Source organism: Epinephelus fuscoguttatus, linkage group LG8 (assembly GCF_011397635.1).
Source record: "Epinephelus fuscoguttatus linkage group LG8, E.fuscoguttatus.final_Chr_v1".
NCBI lineage: Eukaryota > Metazoa > Chordata > Actinopteri > Perciformes > Serranidae > Epinephelus > Epinephelus fuscoguttatus.
Window position 1 is genome coordinate 40864457 of NC_064759.1, and position 17722 is coordinate 40882178.

The window sequence follows — 17722 nt, forward strand, 5'->3', positions numbered from 1 at the left end:
TTTCACTGTTCTGATTGGAAGACTTGTTGGCCTGAGAGAATTTAGCGTGATATCCCATGGATGTAAGGACAGATTGCTGGATATGGCTACAGCCACATTTAATGAATCTGTTTTATACAGTTTCTTAAAAAAAAGGTAGTTGTAACAGTGATCATACTCATTTGTAAAAGCAGTCATGATTATCAGCAATTAACCATTGTTTTGGGGTATTTAATATTTTCATTTAAGTATTCTTGGTCTCAGTTGGTTCTAATATTTTTTTGTAATTATTTGTGCTCCCCCGCAAAATAAATGAATCACAAATTCTCATTATTAGTGCATTTCTAACATGTTCTTTACAAATATACTACAAGTGACTGAGTGCAAAATTGGTTTTCCTAGCTACTTGTGTTTAGTGTCAACAGTATATCATAAACAGTATGTGTAAAATATGGCATGAGAGAATGCTATACAAAAGCAAAGTTGTTGTTTGTGCTGCTAAAAATCGTGTGCTATGTCCCTCCGCTCTGTGCATTCTTTTGATTAGGGCCCTTTGAAAAAGATATGCAAAACACTTTGGCAAGCAGCGCACACCGAGTCTTGACAAGGACCAACAGAGTCTGTGTTGTTAATGGCAATTCAAGGCTACACTCACACACAAACACACACACACACACACGCACAGACATGCTTAATACTATGCACAAAAGCTAAACCACATTGTGTGAGCTCACTCAGTTTTACTAAAATAAATGTGCTCAGAACACATTAACCAAGACATAGTCACATTGACAGGAAGAATAAACAGGCATGCACAGGCTTGATCACACATGCACACTGCTTACCATTTCAGCTCTTCTTATTAAAAACTGGAAACACATCAGTCTGTGGCGAAGTTGCAGATTCAGCCAATTTTCAGCCAATGTGTTTGCCTCTTCCCATGATCTGCAGCTCAAACGTGATTGGTCAACACTACTTGGATTTCAAATGGGTTACAAAGGGAAACCAGAATACATCTGACACCAAAATCTTGTCCCCTTGCCTACAGATTCTGCATACATATGCAGATACCTGTTTTTAGATATTGATAGCTTTGTGACATTAAACACTGGAGACCAAAAAATTCTGCAACTAGGTTTACAGGGTCTTCAACACAGGATGTAATAATTACTAAATTTAAGTTGCAAACCCTTGTGTGCATGCAAGACCACCTTCACAAATGCATTCTGACCCCGGACACACACTGACCACCAGCCCCCCACCCCATCATAGCTTAATACCATGACTGTTCATATAATTTACTAACCCAAAAAGTTATTCTTTAAAGAACTTTGGAAATGTTAACAGTGAATCTCACAGGACCATATTCTACACTCTACACTCATCTTGATGAATATCATAAAGTAAATATAGTCTTGCATCTCTAACAACATTATCATGTTAAATGAGTCTGCCCTGTTTAAGTCTGTGATTTGATTTTACAGAACTGGGATGATTACTGTGCACTTTTGTTTTCCTTTTCCCCAAGGTCCTGGAGCGCAGCTTTAGTTTGATTTGTTATTTTGTTGACTCTGCACTGTTGGCCAGAAAATGGGCTCCTTAGCTACTGTAAGCTGTTACGTGATATTTCAGGACTTGCTGACCCGAACCACTCCCCTTCTTTCTTCGCACAGCTCAGAGAAGTGAAGCAAATAGAACAATTACTGTGTTGTTTTCAGACGAGAAGCTGGATTTTCTGTGAAGGGTGGTATTGCGGTCTGACAGGGCCTGCAGGGGATTTCTCTGAATCGGAAGTTGTCTTAAGGTTTGTGTTAGGAATTTAAATGTATGTTTTCTGCGTAAAACAGAAACTGAGCAGAATGCTGTGTCAAGAGCTTGTGCTCTGAATGCTTATTAGAATGTCTTCGTTGCTCAGTAGCTAGGACATAAAGACACACAAGATACTGGAAAACCAAGAGAAAGTCACTCTATCACAGTTAAAAAAAAAAAAAAAAGCTTAACAGACCTGTCATCAAGCTTTAAAGCAAAGTGTCACCTTTAAATTTACCACTGATAAGCATGCTTTGTATACACCCTCGAAAGCAACTAGCACAGCAATAAACGGGCCAAATAATCATCAGTCAATCAGTGATATTCAAGAGCACTTCACTACTTCCTACCCCCATACTTCTGGCCTACTTGCTCAGACCACACCCATCAGCCTTCACTTTGATCTAAACTACACACCTGTTAAGTTTCACAAGTGCAACTTGCACAGTTGCAACATTATTGCTAACATTTAACAGTCATGCAACCACAAGAACTGAACATAGGTGTTTCTAGCAGGGCTGTCTCAGAAGATCATTAGCAGGAATAGAAGGACAATCAACGGAACAAATGCATAACACTACAGAGCCATCCATCACCAGTTCTTCCCACAGTCCCTTTGGGTTAAAATGAAATCAGTGTTGGCTGACCTCCATTTCTGCTGCAATTTGCAGGTGAGCCACGTCTCTGAAGTGCTGCTGATGGCTGAAAACTGCATTTGAACTAGTTTTCCAGTACTGGGTAAAAAAAATGGTTGTACAACAAAATATATTAAAGGCCCACTCCAAGCCAAAAACTCTGCTGCTGGGTAATGTAGAAAACAATAAAGGAATATAAGATAAAATAAATCCATCATCATGTGCCCATGGCTTCATTAGGTGATGATGGCATGGGCGAAATGCGTTGTTTGTAACATCTTCAAATGAAGATTAAATTAAAAGAAGAAGCATTTCAGCCCTTTTGTGTGCAGTGTATTTTGCTTATTTACTACCAATCTGATGTTTCCTGCTATCACCTGCACCAAGTTATAAGGACAGACGAGGCTGCACACTGGGTATGTGCTTTTAAGTGAGTTCATTAAACAAATCCAATTAGTTCTGATATTAGATGGTGGAAGATTACAGCTAACAGATGTCATTAGGGCGAAGAGTTTTCTCTTTGGGGATCATGAAACCCAATTGCCAGGATAAATATTGGCATTGTAAGTTTCTGCAAATCACAGATGTTTTTTTTTAAATTTGTACATTTTCTATGTAGTGGATATGTTAAAACGTCACATTTTTATACATTTTAATTTTCAATTTTATGTTGTGGCAACATTGTGTGCTTAAACCTAACCACACATTAACCTCAAAGTACTTGGTTAGACTTTGGTAAAGCTCATGTTTAGGCTGAAAATACCCTGCTTGGTCACCACAAACATGGCTGGAAATGGCCCAACATGTCATTGAAAGACACCTGCTGGTCTGTTGCTTGGTTATGCCATCCATCATCCCCTCCATGTCTCGATGAGAAACCCAGCTCATTTACATGTAATCAGAACTACACTACTTTAGAAATCTTAATATGATACACGTAAAATGTGGAAATGTCACATATCTGTTGTTTGCAAAAACGTACAATGCCAAGATTTTATTCTGGTGACTGGGTTGCATATTTTCTGCACATTTCACAGGTCACTTGGTTGTCGAGGTATCTTGCCATTCACTTTGGTATTGGTCAAGGGAAATGGGCAGTAGTTCTGTACTCTGAAACAAAGTGACAGTGATATGTATAGCCTGATGTCATCATTTGACAACTTTAAAAAGCTTGGGGTTGATGGTTGCGTGAATTAAACCCATGGTGGTTTTGGCTGATTATTGACAAAGGCATCACGCCCTGTCTTATGCTGCGAGTCTACATTGACTTATTTAGTAGTGGTGCTATCTGCATGGATCTGCTTGGTTGCTCACTCTCCAGAATTACAGGTCTGGACAAATATTAAATGGGTTTCCTTGAAAATTTGTACAGTCATTCATGGTCACCAATAAATAAATCCTACAGATCATGATGATCCTCTGACTTATCCTCTAGTGCCCTGATGATATTTTCTGGTTTTGAGTGAAATGACTTGACAGCTCTTGGGCAGATTGCCAGAAATGTTGGTAAAGATAAATGTGCTGCCCAGTGAAATACTCCAGCACCTACAAGAAAAATTGGTAGAAAATTCTGTACAGAGATTCATGGTTCCCACACAACAACAAGGTCACAATGCAAGGTCAAAAATGTTTTGTTATGCATTGAAATGTCCAAACAACTTTGGCACATACATTCATGTTCCCCTCGGAATGAGTTGTAATAACAGAGATACTTCGACTTTCCAAAATGTTCATTTGTCCAACACTTTTTGTCTGAATGAATGCAAAACGCATTGTTGTCTTTTTACTTGTTGTCTTGTGCTTTATGCTAATTAGGAAATGTTCACATGCTAATATTGTGAACATGTTAAACATACCCGCTAAACGTCACCATTTCTAATTTTGCAATGAAATATATAGGAATACATGAAATCAACGTAAAATGCCAATGTGTGTGCAATTCTGCCCTGGTCAGTGTGTTTGACTTTATCTTCTGTCAGTAATGTATGTAACATGATTGATCTGGACATGTGTGTGTTTCATGGCTTATGGTCCGCTTTCATCCTGTATTATTTTGTACACATTCAATTATTGTGTGTGGATTAGATGTCAGATTGCGATTCTCACCATTTGCTTTCTGCCAGCCGGTTCTCATGCCTAGTTTGTCAAATACAGACACTTTGTCACGCCACTCAACTTGTGATATCAATGCAAAAGGCACCCTGTAATGTGTTAATGAGATGCACTGGGCTTTCGACTAACTCCAGTGTAAACCCACCAGTGGCAATACTTGACATTGAGAGCACCTGATGTAGTAAAAAGAAAGCCACTCTATCACAGTTAAAAAAAAATAAGCTTAACAGACCTGTCATCAAGCTTTAAAGCAAAGTGTCACCTTTAAATTTACCACTGATAAGCATGCTTTGTATACACCCTCGAAAGCAACTAGCACAGCAATAAACGGGCCAAATAATCATCAGTCAATCAGTGATATTCAAGAGCACTTCACTACTTCCTACCCCCATACTTCTGGCCTACTTGCTCAGACCACACCCATCAGCCTTCACTTTGATCTAAACTACACACCTGTTAAGTTTCACAAGTGCAACTTGCACAGTTGCAACATTATTGCTAACATTTAACAGTCATGCAACCACAAGAACTGAACATAGGTGTTTCTAGCAGGGCTGTCTCAGAAGATCATTAGCAGGAATAGAAGGACAATCAACAGAACAAATGCATAACACTACAGAGCCATCCATCACCAGTTCTTCCCACAGTCCCTTTGGGTTAAAATGAAATCAGTGTTGGCTGACCTCCATTTCTGCTGCAATTTGCAGGTGAGCCACGTCTCTGAAGTGCTGCTGATGGCTACTACTTCCTACCCCCATACTTCTGGCCTACTTGCTCAGACCACACCCATCAGCCTTCACTTTGATCTAAACTACACACCTGTTAAGTTTCACAAGTGCAACTTGCACAGTTGCAACATTATTGCTAACATATAACATTCAATGAGATGAGATGAGCTGAGATGCACTGGGCTTTCGACTAACTCCAATGTAAACCCACCAGTGGCAATACTTGACATTGAGAGCACCTGATGTAGTGAAAAGAGTATGAAAGTCGGTGTAGGATGGGAGGAAATGGTGGTGGATGGGTCAAACAAAACAAGACTTTCACCTAGGTGACCACAGTTCATTTCTGTCTGAAACCAAAAGTCAATGTTGTGTTCGCATAACATTACCTGACTTACTTACCTACGTCCCCTGTTTTTAACGCAATGTTATGTCATTTATGTAGTCCTCGTCTCATGTAGACACACTAAGGGGTGCTCTGTGTCGCAATGAGGTGTCGTGGGACGTGACAAAGCATAGGTATTTGACTGCCTTGGAATGAGAACGGGTTGTCTGGGTAGTGTCATCTACTGGACAGATGTCTCTTAAAATTTTTGCTGAGTATCCCTCTGTCCATCAGCATGCAGTGAAGACTTCACTGTCCTTCCTAATTACAGATATTTGTGAGACAGATTTTTCCTTTATGTCAGCTACAAAAACAAGATTTTGGACTTAAGTGGATTTAGGAGATACCCCCCTACAGCCATTTTTTTATGCAGTGACAAACAAAAGTTGTAAAGGAACAAACAAAAACTTAAAAAAAAGTTTCACCAGACTCACCAAAAGTGATGAGTTTATTTATTGTTTTGTATCTCTTTGTAATATTTGGCCAAAGGTAGTGATAACCTAATAAAGTCTCCCCTCTGGAAGCTGTCAAGGTTCTGACTGTTTTTTTTTTTTTGACAGATGTATTGCTACCAGAACAAAGATCTGGCCATAAAGTAAGGTTACCTTTGATCTGTCATTAAGTGCTTCATATCAGATGCTGTTGTTTGCAAGTAGCCTTTGTATGTAGTTAGTATTTCAACCCAGTTGCCAGAGGAAAGTTTTGGCGCTGTACATTTCTGCAAACTGTGGATACATGACATTTTTGTATCGTATCAACATGTCTAAAGTGATGTAATATATGAGCTGACTTTGTTATTGGCAGAGTTAATTTTGGCAGCTATTTTAGATTTAGCTTAGTCTTGAGACGAAAAATGGTTATCAGTTTTGGTCACATTTAAGTCATTTTTATTCTTCATAGTTTTAGTCTAGTTTAAGTTGACGAAAGCTCGAAATGTTTTAGTCGAAAATTCATGCAACATGATAGTCTGGAGGTTTAAACTTGTGTCTTCTCACAGAGTAGGTAATTGAAAATAAACATTCAACTCTGTCAGAGAAAACTGATCTGAGCTCAGACTGTTTTACAGCTACACTCACAGATAACTGAGCCTCCAAACAGCTATCAACCCATAAACCTTCTTGAGACTGAACTGAGTGGAGTCCAGCGGGGATCAACAGATGTGAAGTTCGGCGGCCGGTGGCTGCTTGCTGTGCTGCCATTCAGGGGCTAACAGGCAGGGCTAACTACACTGAACAGAAAGTATAAACGCAACACTTTTGTTTGTGCTCCCATTATTCATGAGCTGAACTCAAAGATCTAAAACATTTTGTATATACACAAATGACCATTTCTCACAAATATTGTTCACAAATCTGTCTAAATCTGTGTTAGTGAGCACTTCTCCTTTGCCAAGATAATCCATCCCACCTCACAGGTGTGGCATATCAAGATGCTGATTAGACAGCATGAATATTGCACAGGTGTGCCTTACGCCAGGGCCATACCACCCGCGGAAGCGCCGCGAATAGCCTCGAAGCACCGAGAAGTGAAGCCAGTTTCCTTTTGGTACCCATGTTAACCGGTTGTGTCATCCACACCGGCCGCGCCGCACAGCTCCGCCGCCGGCCCTGCAGCGATCATTTTGGCGTCTGGTCTATTTTCTGCACGAGCCGCGAGCGAATGTGTCAAGTTACCCATGATTGAAAAACAACAGCTGGGAGCAGAATCGCTTGTCGACCGGCGCAGAGAAATGCACGTCTGATGTGAACGGAAGTGCTCCGGCTCGCGCGAGAATTTCAGTGCGCTGCGCTTTGCAGGCAGTGTGGCCTTGGCATTAGGCTGGCCACAATAAAAGGCCACTCTAAAATGTGCAGTTTTGCTTTATTGGGGGGGTCGGGGGGGGTCAGAAAACCAGTCAGTATCTGGTGTGACCACCATTTGCGTCACGCAGTGCAACACATCTCCTTCGCATAGACTTGATCAGGTTGTTGATTGTGGCCTGTGGTATGTTGGTCCACTCCTCTTCAATGGCTGTGTGAAGTTGCTGGATATATAGGAAACGCCTTTGGAGACGGCTTATGGTAGAGAAATGAATATTCAATTCACGAGCAGCAGCTCTGGTGGACATTCCTGTGGTCAGCATGCCAGTTGCACGCTCCCTCAAAACTTGCGACATCTGTGGCATTGTGCTGTGTGATAAAACTGAACATTTTAGAGTGGCCTTTTATTGTGGCCAGCCTAAGGCACACCTGTGCAATAATCATGCTGTCTAATCAGCATCTTGATATGCCACACCTGTGAGGTGGGATGGATTATCTTGGCAAAGGAGAAGTGCTCACTAACACAGATTTAGACAGATTTGTGAACAGTATTTGAGGGAAATGATCTTTTGTGTGTATAGAAAATGTTTTAGATCTTTGAGTTCAGCTCATGAAAAATGGGAGCAAAAGCAAAAGTGTTGCGTTTATATTTTTGTTCAGTGTACTAACAGCCACTGCTGCAACTAACAAATTCCACAAATCCATTCAGCAGCTCCACCACCCACAGTCAGACACACAGCTGATTATTTACTGTTGAATCACAGCTCACAACTAGCGCCAATGGTTGACACAGGTTCAGCGTGAGTGGTTTTGCTGGCTATTAAAACATCCTGGCACAGACTATTTACTGGAGTTTACCAGCCAGTTGCTCGTGTGGCATTTGAAGATAATTGCCAGCATGGCCATTCTCAGCTTTCAATGTCCGATAGTCCACCACGAACATTTTGGTCTCATCTGGTCAATGAAAATGAAACATGGATTATACTATTATACTACTACTATTTTTAGCTCATCATCATCATCTCATTTTCATCATGGAAAAAAAGGTTGTTATCGTCATAGTTTTTGTCAAAAAATAACACTGGTCAACGGGAGATGGAGGGGGGCTGTTTTTCTATCTTTTTTTTTTTTACTGAAAGCTCGCTGCATTTCCAGTATAGATTGTGTCCCCCAAATTGGATATTTTAAGTCAAAACATGATCTTAACTATCTCCTAACCATAATCGAGTGGTTTTCTGTGGAAATGGAGTGGAATCTCAGCCTAAACACATTAACCATTCAGTATAGTTTCATGCATCTGCATCATAATAACAAACAAATGTAACATACCCGTTGTTTGCAGAAACCTCCAATGCCAACATTTTCTGTGGCAATTGGGTTAAGTATATAGGAGTATCTTACCACCATGATGCATAACAGAGCTGTTATGTCTTTCAGTCTTCAGGCAAGACTGTCATCTTTCACTAAAACTAACCAAGTACTTTGAGATGCTTGAACATCACCATGAAAATGTTATTAATGCTCTAGTTACCAAGAGTGGGCGTTAGGGAAGATGAACTATTTTACAGTGAATGTTTGCAGCATTCTAAATGCATTTGCTACTGCAAATAATAATGCTAATGTCAACAAGGGCAGTTGTACATAATGGTAGTTGTAACAAGACTTTGTTAATATTTTGGTATTAAAATTCATATTCAAAGTACATTAAGTATTAAAAACGTTTCCCTTACAAACCCATATTAACTTGACAAACTTTGCATTGAAAGCTCATTTACTTACAGACTGAAGGATCAGGCACCATACGCTGTCAGTCTTGAATGTGTCTTTGGCTAAGCAATTACATGACGCAAACCAGTTCATACACAGTGTAAATATTCACCCGAGCAGTAATAGAGAGGATTACTCACTCATCAAGTTGATCTAACTAGGGCTGATAGTGGTTTTGGCTGGCTCTTTCCTCCCCATCACCCCACATGACTCACTGCTGCCTAACATACAGCTGGAGGCCTTTCAGCTCTGGTGAACAGTGATTGTGATTTAAGGACATACAGAACAAAATGCTTGACTAAAATCCACAGATTTTAAAACATTTTGAATCTACATCCACTTCAGTTTGATGACGGGATTAACCAGCAGTTTTTGCAGATACGGAAACTGAAAAAAGAGGACAGCATTCTTTAACACAGGCAGGCACATAAAACTTTTATCAGGCAGGTGATGACTTGAGAGGATCAGACAGCGGAGAGCATTTTTTGGACCTGGCATGATTTTAGTTATTGAAGCAGCTAGAATATTCTGATTCGCTTTCACTAAACAAAAAGGACATCGCACATTCTGCAATGCTATGGATGGATTATTTGGGACTTGTTTACTATTTCGCTATGACAGCTATCCATGTGTACCCGCTGCATTTTCCAAGATCTCTCATATGGTTTAAGCAGCTCTGGATCCCTGTGTGGAGGCTCTGGGAAGCCCTTCTCGGCTCTCTGCCTGACTTGGAGTGTAGGTGGTTATCTGACTCTCCGTGTATTCACAGCCACTGCTCTCGCCTTATCAGCAGTCTGAAGCTTGCATGCTCAATCGCCTGATTTGTCAAGGGTGACTCCGAAAGATTCTGATAGGCACTCCGCAAATCACCCAGTTGATCTAAAATATCGACCAGCCACAAAAAGTCATTACACACAATAATGGCGGGCAGGACCTTGAAGATGTGACTTAATTAGGTTTCAAATGGCTTCAAAAATGCCTTCAAATCTGCTCCCCTGGAGAGTAATGTGCTCTTGGATTTTTCTCCATGATTACAGGTGTAGAAAGTGAGGCACACTGTTAGTGACAACGCTGCTGCTGATCCTAACTATAGGTGATAGCAGCAGCACAGACAGCAGAGATGTACGGTCATACAAAATCACACCACTGCTGCTATTTAACATGCTCGTCTGCTTCAGCCTATATTCTCCTCACAAGTGATAATGACTGAGGCAGACAGAAGGCATATAGTGCTGCTGTAGCTGCAAAAATAGTTGTGTTGAAGCAAATGACGTGTTTTCCCAATGAAATTTGGAAAATAATTGAATGCAAATGGTCCGGCAGGCCTTGATAGAGCTGCGTGCACTGGCAGTACTCAAATGAGTGATTTGAGTGCTCAGGATTTCATTGTTTCTTTGAGTCCCTCAGAACATAACTGCTGAGACAAAAATAATTCTTCATTAACCTCCAACCTAGAACTTCACATTCATCAAAACACAGTATGGCTTTCACAATGAATAAATGTGACAGTGTCTAAGTACTTTCTTTTCTTACACACAGTGTTGTTCTGTTTCTCTTCCCAGAAAACCAAGATCTCCACGTATGATAAGATGTGGGAGTTCATGAGCAGTCGAAGGCACTCAGTGATGGTGAAAAACATTGACGAAGGCATTCACCGTGTGCTCACCTCAGACTACGCATTCCTCATGGAGTCCACCACTATTGAGTTTGTCACCCAGCGCAACTGCAACCTCACCCAGATTGGAGGGCTCATTGACTCCAAAGCCTACGGGGTTGGCACCCCAATGGGTATGTATGCTACCATTATAACACACAATGCTTTGCTATGGCAAAACATAGGCTCTTAGGCCGGAAACATGCACAGGACTGGGTATTGTTTAAAAAGTTACAATACCAGTGGGGCTGACCCCCTGAAAGCTGGAGACTCCTCAGTCCACTTCAAGTCAAGCAGTTATTTTCCATTAATCAGTTAACTGAGTAATTGCTCCTTGCTTTCACGCTGCTCTTTGGTTCAGACCAAGCCCAGAGGAAGAGAGGCTTTGCTTGATCAGACTTTACGATAATGTTGTCTTCTGTCTTCTGCTTAGAAGTGGTGAATTTACAGCTCACGGCAGCTAAATAAGATACAGTCTCTGACTTTTGTTTGATATCTTGTGTTGGCAAAAAATGCCAAAAATGCTGTACATTTCCAGTCTGTCTTTAGTGTAGTTAGCTAGCTTGTTTACTATATGTTACTGTTGCACTGAACATCCTGCTGAACCCCATTTAAACTTTCAAACTCTGTACAGGAAAAAAAAGGATTCAACAGTCAACTATTCGTATTGAAAAGCCAAATTTGATTTGATGGACATAATTCTGAGTCAGGTGTCGCCCTAGACATCAGTGCAAATACCGGTACCCTTAAAGTAATGCCCATATCAATAGAGTACTTTATTTGATACGCATAATATGAATGAAGTGGCGTGTAATATAGCCAGACTTTCAAATGTCTCAGCACGCTGAAGTGCCAACTCCGTCAATACACAGTCCTTAACTTTGCCATACCACAGACTGCATGGGTTGTAGCTGCTGCTTCAGGGATGTAAGCTCCGCAATGGCAACAGTTGTGGTTATTAATGGATCCACGTTGGCGTTGGAGTGAGTTTGTTGGGACCGCTTAATGTCTCGGTGTTGGATGTTAGCTGCTGCTGTTGTGTTATCTCATGCTAACTGGGCTGACTATTTGCCGGACAGTAACATGATGGCAGCGATAGAAAGTTGCTGATCCTGTCGGGAGCTTAGATGGTCTGGGATCAGACCCCGCAACACATTCTCAATCCAACCTCATCTCATATTGACGTTTGGTTATGGACTTTCCACGTCAATATATGACACGCAAGGTACCCTGGAAGCATTGGTTGGTAACGTTCTGGGACACTGTGTCAGCTTCCGCTTGTTACATGTACTGTCTGTTTTCAAAAAAACTTTTTACAGGAAATGTACAGTTTGCATACAGTCTCTTTGAAAATGAACACACTACGTCAGTACAACACCATGAATTGATATTTTTTCCCTTCAACAACAAACACGAGTACTTCGATTTAGGCAACAAAAGCAGGTGGTTGGGTTTAGGAAAACAGAACAGGTTTTGGCTTTACAATCTTACCGTAATCAAACACCAGCCTCCTGAGTGAAAGTCGGAGGTTGTTGGACTCATCCAAAATCAAATCATGCTAACATGAATGGATGGCTTTTTTGTGTCTGACGCCGAAAGTCACTGACCAAGCAGCGGTATTTGACAACTTTGCAGTGACACCGGGTTGGACCCTGGTGTAAGAAGAATGGAATGTAGGTATTGTTTGACTCGAGACACCCACAGTCTTGCCTCTTTCGCAGGTGCCAGCTGGTGCAGGATAAACCACACGAGTCAAAAACCAAACTGCAGTTCCGGCACACACCAGGAAATTCAGGTTGACACTTATTTTATAACAGCATACATTAAAAACTAAAAAAGGACCCAACTATCACTCTGTCAGATTTGCTCATTACGTTATTGTACTACTTGGTACTGGGTTATTTCAGTCAATACCTTAAAGGTATCAAGTGCCAATACCCAGCCCTAAACATATCCTACATATGTGTTTATCTATGGGCTACACAAAGTAATTGCCCTGTGAAAAACAGAAATTCTTAACTTGTCAAAGTGTTTGCTGTAGTTCTTAATGTTGCAATGATAGAAGCTGTAGCGGGCAACAAAAGCTGTCCTCTTTGAATGGCATCCTTTTGGTCCTTTGCAGCTGTCATGGTAGCCACATATAACCAGTGGGTTGCTGTATTGATGCCTTTTGGTGCACTCAGTGTGTACAGTCCAGTGAGTTTGCAATTTATAAGCCATGTGTTGTCATTTGTTTTTGCTTAATGTAGCCTAGTTATACATGTGCCAAGCTTCAAAGCATTAATGCACTAAATGCAACATCAGACACAACATTTGATAATTAAAGGGGGAGTAAAAATGTCCTTGATAGAAAAGCTCAGTTTGTTCTACAAAAATATGTTTGTTTATTATGTTTTATTAGTAAAAACTTAGTTGGCACATATCTTAACATTTTTGCATGTTTAGCTGTTCTGCTGTGCAGTGACAAAAAACTGCCCAGGTAACACGAGCAGTTCCATGGAAATGTAGCAATTTCACAATGTCTCTATTTTTCCTAGAATCATCAGCAAATTACATAGTCCTTTCAGAACAGCTCTCTGAAATTGTTAGGAAACTATTCCAAGATTACAGACCTGCAAAGTAAAGCATTACCAATGAGCCTGTTCTACCAAAGGTTTGTAAAATGCTAATGATGTTTTGGATTATGTAATGAAAGCATGGGTAGTGCTCTGATATTGCAGTGAAAGGTTAAGGTTTGGACGTCAGAGCTTGATCTGTTGGATTTAGTTTCTCAATCATGACAAAAAGTTTGGGAGTTATGGTTTCATTTTTGTCTTTAACCACGATGCAAGACATTATTTATTATTCAACCAGGAGAAAATAATTGCATCGCACGTTTCAGCAAACCATGACTACATTGCATTTCCGTGGAGGGAGAGGGGATGGTGGATGATGTGCACCTTAGGGGAAACGACTGCTAAGCTGCAGACCACTGTTTTGAGACCAACAAACAATAAAACCAATTTATTTTTACTAAGATATCACTGCTTTTCCAGCAGGGATTGTGCCCTTCAATCTTGTTTTTTAAGACAAAACATGATCTTTTCCTAATCATGACCAGGTGGGCTTTGTGCCTAAACGTGATCATGCGTCAACCACAGCTTTGTTTATTTTTACTAAGATGTCACTGCTTTTCCAGCGGGGATTGTGCCCCCAAAACCATGTGTTTTAAGCCAAAACATGATCTTTTCCTAATCATGACCAAGTGGGCTTTGTGCCTAAACCTGTTCACATGTCAACCACAGCTTTGTTGAAAAGTAAGTATGTCAAGTTTCTACATATCCCCTGTACAACAACGTACAAATTTTCCATGCCCATAGTTTGCAGAAATGTTTAATACCATCATTTATTCTGGCAGATGGGTTGCTACAACAGCTCAAAGGTAGAACAAAAATATGATGCTACCTTGTTGAATATCATGTCTGTAGGCCATTAACATTTCTATAAAATGCTCAAAACACTATTGCAAATTAGAAGCTGTGTAAACTGTATCCTGGTGCGTTTATGCTGCAGTACATCCCTCAGGGTAACCCATGTGGAGAAATACTTAGCAGGGAAAATCCTGGGGCTATCTCCAGCAGGCAGAAAAACAGTGTTACATAAATAGAGGGATGAATAGGGAGGGTGGCACATTACACGTTGTGTGTTTGGAGGTGCAACATTTGATTACGGGGCTCAGCGGCAGATTGTCATAATCCTGTTATAAAGGCAGTGAGAAGAAAAACTCTGGTTATGTACCAACAGAATTATAACTGGCAGACAACTTCACATGATGACCTCGGAAAAAAACTGCTCTTAATCATATTCACTCACAGAGAGGGGATTGGAAAACACTTCCTACAGTGTTGCTGCCTCCTGCAAACAGGGCTTTTGAGCAGCATGCTGTTACAATGAATGCCAGTGTAATGAACCTAAAGCTTGAAAGCTCAGGTTAACTGTGTCCTGTTATTTTTATATATTTACTTTCCTGGAAAATATCAGAAGCACACTATAGGAAAAAAGATGACGCTAAAGTTAAACTAACAGTCTCATTGACGATAAATGGTAGGTTTATTGATTTTTGAAACATTGTCCAACTGTTGTGAAATGATCTAAATTAGTTTCTGAATACATCTGAGGTGGGGAAAAGGCCTAGAGTTGTAGAACTGATCACATGACACAGTTCTAAAGATTCAAAAGGCAAGTCACATCCACATCAGATTGTTGTACCTGTGTAAATCTTTGAATACAGCTACACAATACGTAGTTACATTTTATTTAAAGGCTCAGTTACTTTCTAAAACAGCTCACCACTGCAGTTTTTAAAGGAATCGTACGGTTCATTTGAAGTGGGGTTATTTATGGTACCTATCCAAAGTCAGTAGATTTCAGACTGTATGCCCCCAGTTGTAGAAGGAGTACCGACACAAAAGCTACGTAATGTGCTGTTGTGGATGGCGGCAGCTACAAAACACATTGTAGCAACTTAAAAAGAGTCTCAATGAAAGAAATCAGTAACAGTTTAAGTGTATGCTACATTTGAAATAATACCACTACTTTGCCATGCCACAGTCAAACGTTTCCAGCACTTGAGCCATTAACAGCTTCAGTTCATACGTATTCAATCCACTGAGAAGAAAGAACAGTAATTTAAGCTTGCTGAACACCGTAGCTGCTGGTCTACTGCTGCCTCAGTCAGTTTTTCTTATTGTGTGACTTTGGTAAATACAAACTTACCCTTTAAATTGAGGTTTAGACGTCATCCCAATTATAGCCTGACACAGCTGTAGTACGGTGTTGGCTGAGATCATAAATGACAATGAGTGTCATACTTGATAATCCATCATTTTATCTTGTGTAGTGTGTCATAGTAGACGAAGCCAACGCTGCATGTGGGACACCTCACAACGTCCCAACAGAAAGTCTAATATGTTTGATTTTCTTTTTGTCATCCACATGTTTTCCCATCACAGCCGTCACTTTGACCAGTAGAAACACAGAGCAATCTGCTGCCATAGACAACTGTACATCAACAACACCCCAGCCTTTTTGATATTTCCTCTAGGGACACTACCCTGACAAAATAAAAATAGGAAGAAAGATGGTGTGAAACAACAGAGGCACTTTAGCAACCTGGAGAGTACTGCCATTAGCGTCAAGCTAGCAAAGAATGTTATTTCCTCATTATGGAGAAGAATATAAAGGAAAAAAAATCAAAAAATAGCAGCAGGGCCTTTACTGCAGAGGGTGCCAGCTTCATTTGAAACAGACTAGATTAGAAACAGGTCTATTTTTTTAGATTTAATCAGGTCCCATTTGCCCTGTTAAAGGTACTACAACGTGCTGTCATTTTAATCTCAACACTTCCTTAAAAGCCCCTTATTATCTCAGTTGAGAGAATCTCTTTATTTTCTAATAAGGCTATTATTGTGTATTATTTGCAGGAACTTGTTGTGGAGGATTTGGTGACTTGCATAGTTTTCGAACAGTACTTCAAATGTAGCTCCTGACATCGAGTGGCACTTTTTATAGTAGTCCCAACAAACAACACTACTACTACTACTAATAATAATGATAACAATAATAATAATATTAATAATAATATTACAAGAATAATGACATCATGCACATGAAAGATAACCAGCAATGGTTGGTTGTGGAGCAGCATGTAGTTTGTCATGTCTGCAAGCCAAGTCACTGCAAGATTGGACAACTCTACAATCTCTTAATCTGAACAAAAATGTCGTGTAGTCTGAACCCAGGATTAGACGGCGAAGTCAAATGATAAAACAAACGAACTAACTGATGGAGGCAGCAGTAGACCAGCAGCTCCTGTATTCAGCGATGTTAAATCACCATTTTTCTCAATGCAGTCTGGCTTTAAAGGGAAATTTCGGTTTATTTCAACCCGTCTCCTATCGTCCTAAATTTGTTTCAAGTCACTAGTGACATAGAAATAATAGTTAGCATGTTAGCCATTAGCCTAGATACAGCCGTAGCGTCAGACCTGTTAAAAAGTAAGTGAGCGGGCATCCCTTCAAGTGCAAAGTTAGTCCACTAAACAAGCTTTTTTTCCACAAAGACCGCCTCATAAAAATAATAGTTAGCATGTTAGCCGTTAGCCTAGATACAGCCAGGGCGCATAGTAGCGTCACACCTGTTAAAACGTAAGTGAAAGGGCATACTTCAAGTGCAAAGTTAGTCCACTAAACAAGCTTTTTTTTCCACAAAGACTGCCTCATATCGTTAGGATAAATGTCAGAGAACATATAGAAAATGACATGTAAACGTGCTGTCTTACCTTACCGGTGTGGTGCCATGTTTGTTTACCATTAAACTCTGCTTTCCAAAACGCTGCCGAAATATCACGAGAACAAGCAGCAAGCAGCAACAGCGGGAAGGCAGAACCAGACAGTAGCCTGAACGGAGGAGGAGGAGAGAGAGAGGCGCAACAGGTAACGTTAGAGGACGAGAGAGGAGGAATGGCTGCCACAAGGCTGCGTAGCTCTGGAGACTGGTAGTGTACCTGTGAATGCTGTGCCCCAGTGCCCACAGAAGAGGAATGCCTCTGTTGCAAGGAATGGGACCAGTTGCAGCCTTATTTTCAAGGTCTGGATGTGACAGAGGACGAGACACCTCCACCTGGAGTAACGTTAGTATCCAGCTGGGCTTTATCTAGAGCTGGCGAGATATATTTTGGCTGCGCTTTGGAAAGCAGAGCTAGAGGGATAAACAAACATGGCAGCGCACCGGTAAGGTAAGACAACACGTTTACATGTCGTTTTCTATATGTTCTCTGACATTTATCCTAACGATATGAGGCGGTCTTTGTGGAGAAA

General features: G+C 40.6%; 1 protein-coding gene across 4 annotated transcripts in view; it reads left to right on the top strand.

Moving 5' to 3' along the window:
- grik2 (glutamate receptor, ionotropic, kainate 2) overlaps positions 1 to 17722 on the top strand; it is a 450636-nt gene that overhangs the window by 377658 nt on the left and 55256 nt on the right. For all 4 annotated transcript variants that reach the window (XM_049583125.1, XM_049583128.1, XM_049583127.1 and 1 more), the window contains one exon: positions 10774 to 10999. In XM_049583125.1, the coding sequence (XP_049439082.1) occupies positions 10774 to 10999 (226 nt within the window). The remainder of the gene's footprint in view (positions 1 to 10773; positions 11000 to 17722) is intronic.